Source organism: Coptis chinensis, chromosome 4, assembly GCF_015680905.1.
Source record: "Coptis chinensis isolate HL-2020 chromosome 4, ASM1568090v1, whole genome shotgun sequence".
NCBI classification, from domain to species: Eukaryota; Viridiplantae; Streptophyta; class Magnoliopsida; order Ranunculales; family Ranunculaceae; genus Coptis; species Coptis chinensis.
In genome coordinates, this window is record NC_141459.1 from 65,006,215 (window position 1) to 65,017,602 (window position 11,388).

The 11,388-nt window shown below is 33.5% G+C and overlaps 2 protein-coding genes across 9 annotated transcripts; both read left to right on the forward strand.

Annotated features, from left to right (window-relative positions):
- Nucleotides 1–440: 440 nt before the first annotated feature.
- On the forward strand, nt 441–4,604 carry LOC147504398 (pentatricopeptide repeat-containing protein At1g76280-like). 6 transcript variants are annotated; one of them, XR_015193042.1, is made up of 5 exons: nt 441–1,618; nt 1,878–1,950; nt 2,351–2,572; nt 2,905–3,000; nt 4,118–4,604. XR_015193042.1 is itself a non-coding variant. In XM_086557299.1 (5 exons), the coding sequence occupies exons 1-5, from the start codon at nt 1,493–1,495 to the stop codon at nt 4,121–4,123; spliced, it is 519 nt and encodes a 172-aa protein (XP_086413425.1). In that variant the 5' UTR covers nt 441–1,492; the 3' UTR covers nt 4,124–4,604. The 6 variants fall into 6 exon arrangements, 4 of the variants coding, with proteins under 4 accessions (XP_086413425.1, XP_086413424.1, XP_086413426.1 ...); XR_015193043.1 differs by lacking the exon at nt 4,118–4,604 and adding an exon at nt 3,115–3,997; XM_086557299.1 differs by having other exon boundaries at nt 2,351–2,568.
- On the forward strand, nt 4,030–8,696 carry LOC147504399 (protein TRAUCO-like). Of its 3 annotated transcripts, XM_086557301.1 has the most exons (4): nt 4,030–4,190; nt 4,798–4,907; nt 5,960–6,109; nt 8,426–8,696. In XM_086557301.1, the coding sequence occupies exons 2-4, from the start codon at nt 4,889–4,891 to the stop codon at nt 8,548–8,550; spliced, it is 294 nt and encodes a 97-aa protein (XP_086413427.1). In that variant the 5' UTR covers nt 4,030–4,190; nt 4,798–4,888; the 3' UTR covers nt 8,551–8,696. The 3 variants fall into 3 exon arrangements, 1 of the variants encoding a protein (XP_086413427.1); XR_015193044.1 differs by lacking the exons at nt 4,030–4,190; nt 4,798–4,907; nt 5,960–6,109 and adding an exon at nt 6,813–8,045; XR_015193045.1 differs by lacking the exons at nt 4,030–4,190; nt 4,798–4,907; nt 5,960–6,109 and adding an exon at nt 6,813–8,045 and having other exon boundaries at nt 8,380–8,518.
- Nucleotides 8,697–11,388: the final 2,692 nt, after the last annotated feature.

The window sequence follows — 11,388 nt, forward strand, 5'->3', positions numbered from 1 at the left end:
TCCACGTGTAGAGACTAATTAAAAAAAAAAAACTGAGAAAAAGAAAACAGTTTCATTTAGAAATAACCCACTGGACCTCTTCATTCCCAAAACCCTTCGTCTTTCTTCCTCTCCCATCCCATAGGGTTACGGGTCGTCTGTTTATCGAAAAAGAAAAAGCCTTTCCTCTAAACCCACCGTACTTTTTTCTTCTTAAAAATCTCTGGCTACTTCTCAAATTCAACACCCATATTGATTGTCAAAAATATTTCACTAACTGAGATCCATCACTAAATCAAAGATCAAGTTTTGAGTTATACTATTTACTCAAAATTTATTAGCTAAAATACCTCCAATACACTTTGCAATCTGCTACAGATTGAGTTTTTCCATCCTGCTACGGGCTACTTCTTCACTCTCCTTTTGGGTGCAGGCTTGATGCTCGAATTAACAGGTTGGTGAGGTTTACTTTGTCTTTACTATTTCAAGCGTTGGCTGATGTATTAATTACTTTGAGAAATTTTGGTTTACTCGTGTATATCAAACAAACTGATTTACTGATTGAATTTCGGATATTCAACAAAGCTCTGTGCATGGTTGAATTTGATCGTTTCTTATAGGTTTTTTGTTTGTTAAGTTTGATTTGTTAAGAATAAATGGTTAGTTTAATTTCATTCACTGTGTGAAGTTGTATTAATGAATGAATGATATTATTATGATTAAAACATGTCAAGAAAATCGATTCGTTCGATTACAAATACATTCCGGAGATACCATTTGCATTATACCACCAAATCAGTTACAAGTTGTTTGCAGTCTGAAATTGTCGGTGCACTTCAAGTGGGGGATTGAGACCGAGCTTTCAACTTTCTTACAGCATTCACCTGTAGTAATCAACTTTTAAAACCTGATGACTTTATTCATATACTTAATTACTGTGCAACCTCTCCCGATACTTGGTTTTTTATGGAGACTTGGAGAATTATGGAAGAGAAAGAGATAGAAATGGACACAAGATGCTACAGGTCCATTATCCAAGCTCTCACCAAAGGCGGTTACCTCGAGGAGGTAAGCTTCCCAGAAACTTTTATGTTCTTCACGAGTGCTTATCATAATGGTTCGAAAGATACTTAATTTAAGACAGTATAATAATTATCCAAGTAGTGTATGTTTGTCTAAAAAGTTTCTTGTAGTCCGTTTCTCCTAGACTTTTATTTTATTTTATTTTTGAACATTGGAGGATATCTTTGTGCTTCATTTGTCTCTCTTAAGCATATAAGTCTACTTCAGTACTTCTATTTCGGTGTCATTTTGTCAAATGAGATGCATGGGAGAGCATTTCAAATAAAACTTGTGAGCAGTCTGATCTTGTGAGTTTTGTTCTTCACTTATTGGTTTGGATAAACTGCAACTGATCTATATCAACTACCGTAATACTGTTTATCCATGTTTTCTGGCACTAAATTGGCTGTCTTTTCTTGGGAGTAACCCTCATAGTGCTCCGGACCTGTCCATGTACAACATTTTCTTGAATGGATGTGCCCAGATGGGAAGCATGGTTCATGCCAATTCCTGTTTGGATCTAATGGAAAACCGATTGGATGGAACATCTGAAAGCACGTACCTGGCACTTCTCAAGGTTTGTAACAGTATGTAGGGCGGTGAATCCTGTGATAGTGTAGCATGACATTGAAAGCCAAATATCCCGAATTTGGTGTTTTTTTTGTGTTACTTTATCATATTTTTTGTTACGTTTTGCTTTTCATTTTTGTTGTTTTTGTTTGTTTGATTTTTTTTTCGTAATTTGTGTTTTGTTAATTATTTATTTCTCCAATCTCTGCTCTTTTGTTTTCAGTCTTTCTGGGTTGATGTTTATAAGTCTCTTTTGCAGCTTGCAGTTTTGCAGGAAAGCCTCTCTGCAGTTCAGGAAATATGGAAGCAGTATACCAAGTACTACTGCCCCAATATTAGGTCTCTTCAGGAATTCATTAGGTCGTTTGCAAGATTGGGAGACCTTGTAACTGCACTTAAAGCTTTGCAGCATGCAGTGGTTCTGGTTTTTCAAGGAAATGCCTCTATTGAGAGACCTGTCAAAGGAAGTTTCCAATCTTCAAGATTGGATATTCCTATACCTTCAACTATCTATTTTGCCTTTAAGGGATCTAGCATGGAGGAGAAGGAACTCTCTCTGCCTTTAAGGGATCTAGCATGGAGGAGAACGAACTCTCTCTGCATCCTTCACCTGTTTTGGGTGCTATGACAAGAGCAGTAGAAAGTGATTTTAGAGAACACCACGTGGATTTATTAAGTAATATAGATAAAGCGCTTTATGACTTTTTCAAATATCCTAATAAGATCTCTGTTGCATCAGGCACGGGCTGTAGAAGTTCGGCGTTGTTTACTGCCACTAATAAGGAACAAAAGCTTCGTGACCTTAGCAGAGAACTTGCGCATGGAAGCTCTGACATACTGAACAATGGTATTGATGCGATGCATGCTATGAAAATTTTGAGATTATCTTTCAATGATGTGATCCAGGCATGCGCGCAAGCTAGAAACTGTAAGCTGGCTGAGCAGCTGTTCCTGGAGGTAGGTACATGCTCTTTAACATGTTTGCCATTTTTTATTTTATTGTCATCTACATCCTAGGCATTATATTTACTCCTACATGTGCAATTGGGATTGGACCATCAATGCTTTACTGCCTATCTATTTCCATGTGCCAGTAAACATATTCTTCTTCAGCTCCTCTATTAGCACCTCCATCCACAATTTATAGAGCCCGCACTGACACTTTAAATTGTTTATGCAGTTTCCCATGCAGTAGTTGATGTTAAATTAGGATTGCCACTTGCAGTGCCTTTTCTATGGTTTATATGACTTTACATCTTATGGTTCATTACATTGAGGTTCCACTTTATGCAGATGCGAAAACTCAGTTTGGAACCTGATAGCCACACTTTCAACGGTTTAATCCGAGCCGTTGTCAATAAGAGAGGGGTTAGAGAGGGTCTAAAATTGGTAAGTTGTGTTAGTGTTTCTTTTAGACAATTAAATACTAGTTTTTTTTCATGTGTTTATATTTTTTCACCAACCTAATTCAGGCTAATGAATATGTAATTTTTTCTGTTTTAGCATTCTATTGCAGTAACCAGTCTTGCATTTGGTTAAGCTGAACATTGAATTGTTCAGCTTATGGTTTTGGTTAATATTTGAGGAGTACGCATGTTGTTTTACGTACTTAATATACGAGGAGTAAGCATATCTTTTACTTGATAGCTATTTTGATATATATACAGTGGTAACAACATTATTATAGCTTATGGTTTTAGTTAATATTTGAGGAGTACACATGTTGTTTTATGTACTTAATATACGAGGAGTAAGCATATCATTTTACTTGATATCTATTTTGATATATATACAGTGGTAACAACATTATTATGTATTCATTTGTTTATGTTCTTCCATCCGAGTTTTAAATAACGATTTTGATATATATATATATATTGGTAGCAACTAATTTGTTGTACAATTTTGCTTCCACATTATAGGTGCACCGAAGGCATAATCTCTTAAATAATTTTGTTAACTAAAAATATTTCTTATATGTCACACTTTGAAATGAATGCGAAGGCTCATTTCTCTAAAGTATACTTTTTGCCTTCTTAGCTCAGTGGTAGAGTGCGTGGTTTTAACCACGTGTCGTGGGTTCAATCCCCACAGATGATGCAATTTTCATGAGTTTGTACTGATCACAAAAGATAATATAAAATATTACCTAACTCTATGTACTACTTGAGTGTCTTTTCTAACCATTCAAACGAAACTTGTAATTGCTTTTTTTTTTGTTAGCATCTGGGTTACCTAGATGCAAACAAATCTTCTTTCTATGACGGGATTTATGGATTTATGCATCTTTTTTCCTTTTATGGTTGCACCTAATGGGCTTTATGCCATATGCACCAACTATAACAAGGCTATGCTTGCACTACTATATTTCTTCATTGTGTGTGAGATATATATCCGGAAATTTAAAGTATTTGGAAATCGATTGATGAAGTTCAGTACAAACTCATTGATATTTTTTTACGAGTATTGTCATGTTGAGCTAGAACTTCCCCTAGCACTGTTTCAGTGGTAGGAACATAGAGGAGTAGAGGCCTTCCTGGACAAGTGTTGATAGGACAGGTGCATTCATGACTCATTAGGTACATCTTCAATTTTCTTCAATCCTTTGATTTTTCTTACTTACATGCCTAAAGAAAAATCCTTGATTTTATTAAGCATTTGTGTAATTGTGTATGGATTGATATTAAATTCAAGCATATGCATATATTTTTGTTCGAAAAATCAACTTATATACAAACTCTTCAATGTGGCCCAAGACTTTTAAATAATTAACGTAGTGTAATTCTGTTTTACAGAGTAGATTATGGGTTGAAATATTGTATTTATTATTATTATTTTCTGTTTTTTAGTGAGCCTAATCACAGTCAAATGTATTTAACCATTAACACAGTCCAATTCTATAGAAATGGTTTCTACTTATTCTCTTCTATTTTTCGTTATGTGCACGTATTGGTGAGGTTGAATACATTAATTAAATTACATACCAAAGAAAATACAATAGTTATTTTGATGACAATCCCTTTACAGTATGGTGTTAGCCTTACCCCTCCGCCAGCCATTCGTTTTGTATATAGTATTGGCTGCATCAATTTAGATTGTTTTATGTTTAGTTAGTAACACACTTAAACAATACAATTTACCAAAAAAAAAAAAAAAAAAATTATCAGCGGATTTTTTCTTGGGCAGCTTTCTTTTCCTTAGGACTGGGAGTCTATTACACTTCGAGAGAAGGTAGTGGAACTGTATATGGGAGCCACGGTCGTAGCTTTGCTTTGTCATGAATACAATTGATCGAGGTGTGCCTATCTTTTTTCTTTTACTGCCTTTAAGACGCGGGATTTAGATTGATTTTGGTGTTCATTCACTTTAAGTTTTTTTTTTCTTTGTTCGCATTGGATTAAAGTTCAATAGTCCATAATAAGAACTAACAATTGGCAGTTTTTGTTGCATCCTATGTGAGACTGGCATTATTATGGCTTCAACCTTTCTTTTTTTACATTACTACTATGTTTACCCTTCTCTATTAAATATGAATTGGTCATAAGATTAAAAACATTGTAGCCTTCAGGGTTGATGTAACCATTTTTTACGGGGTTCTTTATATCTTTATCTATACATAATATAGCTCAACCCATGTCAAGCATTGGAATCTAATCGAGTTTGTTTTGAGTATTGCGGCTATATTTTCTCTTCCAATGGGTCATTACGGGTTATTTTACTAGAATCGCTTGATTAGATACTCTTTGTCATTGAGCATGATGTCACTTCTATATTGTTGAAATATTTTAGGTATAGAAATTTGAATTATCTCAGATACGCCTTTAATTGATTTGTTCATGTCGATTTGCTAAAAAAGTTGTGGTAAATTGTGATTGGAATTTGGAAATGAGGATATGGTTGCATAAATATGAGTGGCTACATTTGGTATAACCATATAAGTGCTTATTATAAGCTCTAATAATTATAAGGGTTTATAATTACTAATACACAGACGATTTAGGAGTTGGGAAAGCAACCCGAGGACTAGGGTTTTTCTTGATAAATAACTAAAGAAATAGAAAGATATCTTCAGCGAGGATTTTTGTAGGATTGGTTTTAAGAATTTTGCAATAAATAACCGAAGAAATAGAAAAAACACAGTGCAAAACCCAATTTACAAGTATTTTTAGCGAGGATTTTTGTAGGATTGGTTTTAAGAATCCTAAGAGACTCTATTATAATCCCTAATCCTAAGAGTGAGTTTGGGGTTTTATCTTTGGATTTGTTGTTGGTATTTCACTCCCAACTCTTTTAGTTACCAAGGTAATCTAATGTGAATTTCTTTATATCACCACCTTTTTTTTTCAAGGATATGTGGAAGGTGATGGTATTGGATGTTATATTAGTTTGCCTGACGGGGATTTGTACTCGCCGAAAGTGCCAGATATGGTGACATATAAGGGGCAGAGGTTCACGTTTGCTGCTAACCAAAAGAAAGAATCAAGCAAAGTTGTACCAGGTGTGTCATTATTTAACATAATAATTTTAAGTTGAAGAATGTAGGTAGGCTAGCTTAATATGCTTGAGTTTATTATTTCTCACTCAATGTTCCTTGAGCTATTCTGCTCCAATAGACTTCTGTTTTTTTGTGTTTGATCCCTCAAGCAAAAACAATGGATGTAAATTATTTTAACAACTTTTGTTCACACAAAGTCAAAATTTTAATTGATATTAAGGATTTATTCAGAGATAAGTATATTAGGAACATGATACAGCTGTATGTGAGATTAACAAATAACAAAATCATTTAAATCTGTGACCATATGTGGGTCAAACAATTCTTTTGGTGGAGGGAGACAAAAACATAAGTTGAGGAAGACAGTAAGGATGGAGATGATGGACGAAAAGTGGGTGGTTGAATTCTATATAAAAAGAGATTGTTTGGGTACTTTATTTGGACGAGCCAAAGGTATAGAAAAAAAATAGTTCCCTTTTATCATTGCAAACACAGTTTTTTGGTTTTTCTTAAATCCTTGGAAGTACTGTTACATTAGGAATTTAGACACATTATCCACAGGGTGAAGTATTTGGTGAAGTACACCTGATGATCTTTAAAGGAACAAAATCGTGCAATGCTAGGTTACATGGACACGCCATATTTTGAAAAAATCGCGGTCGGGATCACGATATCCGTGTCGTGTCCGATTCTTGGTTGGACACACGGACACATATTGTATTTAATTTACCTCAAATTTCTGATTTACCATCTAATTTAATAAATTTATAATTATTAAAAAATTAATTAATTATTCCTATCCGTGTCCCCGTGTCGATCTTCAACTGCTTGCCGTATCCGACACCCCGTATCCGTGTCGGACACCGACACGCGTGCCCGTGTCAATGTAACCTAGGTGCAATGAAGTTCATAAGAGATTGGGTGTCAAGAAATTTTATATCAATTTATATATCTGCATGAATCAGAATTGAACACTGACACCCTTCGCGAACAATTGGGACTAATTGGGACTAAGTACAAGTGTTTTTTTTTTCTTAATTTTTTTGGACCTTTTTCTCTCATGTTGATGAGCAATATGAATTTGACCACAAATTACAGCCTGTTTCTGTTGTATGGGTAGGTAAATGTCAGGTTAGACTGCTTTCTTCTTCTTATTCATGGGGGTTCACCGAAGCAAGGATATGATGTCTGATAAATTGCCTTATGTTTTGTTTTATACTTAGTCAATTTTCTATATTTTCTTATTCTATTCAGTTTCGTATATCTTTCCTCTAAATACCTATTGTTCTATGGCTCATTGGCTTTATCCTTTAATGTTGCAAATTGCATAACAGGCCCCTCCCTTTTTCCGTGAGCTCAAAATGCATAGCAGGGGTGTGGCTCAGTGCACGTACTTATTTTTAGTAGTAGGCAATTTTATTATTTTTTATAGTTTTCACGTTTTTTTAAAAAAATTGGTGCTACTGGAGTACTGGTTGGTACAAATAAATTATGTGTCCATCCATGCATCCACCATCCAGCACATTAAAGATGTCTCCATCTTAAAACTATAGGATGTTTATATCTTTTAAAAAAAAAAAAAAAAAACACATAGTGATGCTCTGTGCTCTGTCAAAGAGGCGTATATATATATATATATATCAATACTTGACTCTTTAGGTAAAACAACATACAAATTATTAGCAGAAGGTAAGAATGTAAGATGTCTTTTCTCCAGGAGAGATCGAAGGTATGGTCTGCTCAATAAATATTTATTGTGTTTTACATTTTTAACTTGGTTATCTTGCAAATTAGCATTTTAAAGTGGTTCTTTAGCTCAATGGAAGAGCACTTGGATGTGAAATACATCCTAAGAGATGGTGGTTCGAATCCACCAAGGTCCTGTCCAGAATTTGAGATGGACATACGTGCCGCTCTAGATGAAATGAAGTCTACAGAGGTACATGCCAAAATCAAGTTCCCTGTTTTTTTTAGTGTTTTCTTTGTGTTTTTGTTTTTTTTTCGCATCAAAGAGGAAGTTGTTATCTTATTCCGTGAACCACTGCTCTTTAATTTACTAATAGAAGCATATTTTCTCAAGTTGATCAAACACGTTAGTTTCTTCGTCCTCTTTTTGTCTGTCATCCAAATTAGTGTGTTGCTAAAATAATATTTCTATGGGAAGATCTAATAATTTGATTTTGACTGATTTTGATTGTACTTTTAATGTCCTTTTGTTTAGTCTAATTGGGGCATGTCTTATTTATGACAAAAGATTTTCACCAACTTAACAGGCTTTTGGAGAATGAATATGTTGGGACCTCTTTCTTTGTTGGGCAGGTGAGGACAATTTCTGGGATTCAAGCTCTTCACAGTGTTATGACATCTCTCCTGATGTTAATGTGAAGTGGGCAAATTTATTGGTGTTGTTTGTGATAGCTGTTGGGTACCCAATTAATTTCTGACTAACTAATTCGCAAAAATGTAGTGTACCTGTGGAAGACTATTGCTCATATGAAGTTATTAAGAATAAGGTATCCGCACCAATGCACCATATGTGTAGGTTTGTTTCATCAACTTCTATTATGAATAATGAGCAATTGAAGCTAAATTGGTTTGTACACCAATAAACACTCACAAATTAAAATTGGTGTTAGCAGTAGTAATATTATTGTTGAATTGCATTCCAGCTATGCACCTTCTTTGCATGCCAGGCCGAATTCATTCTGAGAGGCTGTTCTTTGTACGTGTGCAACTGGGCCAAAGCACCTCATATTTTGGGTTAAGGCTTCGACCGTAAATGCCTGATGAAAATTAGGATGCCCATAAGCCATATCAATGACAACCGGTCTTACACTCTTACATTTAAATGGTCCTGTACAGCTCTTGCCCAAGCTAAATAAAACATATGCCGACAAGAACATAAAAAAATTAATTGCTAATTGCTCGAAAGTGAGAAGCAAATATATTCTTGATAAATATGCTCTTCAAGAATAGTGTCACGCATCTTGAAATAATGCACAATAGCAATACCAAACTCTTGATTAAACCATGGAAATCTTAATGTGGTGATGCGTTTTTTATGCTCTCAATGCTCCATTTACTTACAAATGGAAAGATAAAAAAAAAGTCATAAAAAACGACAAAAAACCTAATTGAAAATCGAAACTGGATGCAATTGCATTGAACTAAACTCAAAGAATAATTAACTCAAATAATAATTAATGGGGAATCGAAAACTGGTTCTAATTGCATTGAACTAACATTAAAGAATAATTAACGAAAAATTGGAAACTGAATCCAAATACATTAAACTAACCTCAAAGAATAATAAACAAGAAATCAGAAACTGGATGCAAATGAATTGAACTAACCTCAAACAATAATTAATGCAAAATCAGAAACTGGATGCAATTGCATTAACATCAAATAATAATTAACGGGAAATTGGAACTGGATCCAAATGTATTGAACTAACCTCAAAGAATAATTCACAGGAAATCGGAAACTCGATTCAACTACATTGAACAAACCTCAAAGAAAAATAATTAACATGAAATTGAAAAATTGATGTAAATGTATTAACATCAAAGAATATTTAACGAAAAATTGGAAACTGGATCCAAATACATTAAACTAACCTTAAAGAATAATAAACGGGAAATTGGAAACTAAATGCAACTGCATGCAAATGAATTGAACTAACCTCAAAGAATAATTAAGAAAACATTAAACTGGGCAAATAAATTGAACTAACCTTAAATAATAATCAACAGGAAATCAGAAACTTAATACAAATACATCAGACTAATCTTAAAGAATAATACATCAAAGCATAATTAATAGGAAATCATAAATTGGATACAACTGCATGAAAGTAACGAGAAATGGGAAAGTGTAAAGTGGATATATGCAAATACATCGAACTAACCTCAAATAATATTTAAATTAAAAAAAATTGAAAAATGGATGGAAATGCATTGAGCTAACATCAAAGAATAAATAACGAAAAATTAAAAACTTGACGCAACGAACTGCATCGAACTAACCCCAACGAATAATTAACAGAAAATCAGAAACTATGTGTAAATGCATCAAACAAGCCTCAAACAATAGGAACTAACCTTAAAGAATGGTTAATGAGAAATTGGAAAGTGGATGTAGATCATCTTTAAACTAACGAATATTTTGAAAGAAAAAAATAATTTTCACTCAATGGATTGGGCTTCCAGTGTATTTATTTGCATAAAAACCTCATTACTATTAAAAAGTTTGTGAATAAAAGAATCACACTATTATTAGTTCTTCTATTGTTATCCAGTCCTTGCTCATTTTTTCTTCTAATGAAATTGGTTTTTCGTTGTTTGTTTATTCTATTACAATTTTTCGTAACCCAATATTTAAATAGGATACAAAGGCGCTCTTTTGTATATCAACAATATTTTTGGGCGTTCTGCATTTGAAATGGCATTAGTCTCTTTTCGTTTGATCAGAATGTATCTGTAGTTTTTGGACATGTATTTTGGTAGGGGTTGCAACAATTTATCATTATGCTTGATCACAAGTTGGTGCTTATTTTCAAATGTTATAGGTTAACACTATGACAATTTTGAAGTTTCAGAATTATACCAAAAAAAAAAAATGATACTATGGCAGCATGTGTAACCCATGAAGTTTTCATTGATGAGTTTTTTCTTTTTATGGAGAGTAGAGTTTTCACATTACAAGAAATTTGAATGAGCAATCAATATAGTATTCATATCTTATAGGCTCTGCATAGTAGCAAATATTTTTCAAAATAATTTATATAACGGCACCCGTTCATAGGATGGGTTCAAAAACTAGTATATATATTATAGCTCTACCCTCTTCAATTGAGGAAGCGTTTCTAGAGTGTCTACGTGTCATGGCTAATTAAGAAAAAGTAGGAGATAAAATACGTGTCATGGCTCATTAAGAAAAAGTAGGAGATAAAATAGGAAACAAATATTTATCTTTATCCTTAAATATATATTATAGCTATGCCCTCATAGAGACTCCAGTTTTTCCTAAACTCTATTACTAAATAATAAAAAAGTAGGATATAAATAAGGAAACAATCTCATCTAGAGTTTCACACTCTCCAACTTTTTCTAAACACTATAGCTAATTACGAAAAAAAAATCTCATCTAGAGTTTCACAGAATCTCCAACTTTTCCTAAACAATACAACTAATTACGAAAAAAAAAAATAGGAGACAAAAAACTAAATTGCTAAAAACAATAATTTCCAACGAAAACGATTTTTCTGAAACCTTTTCGAT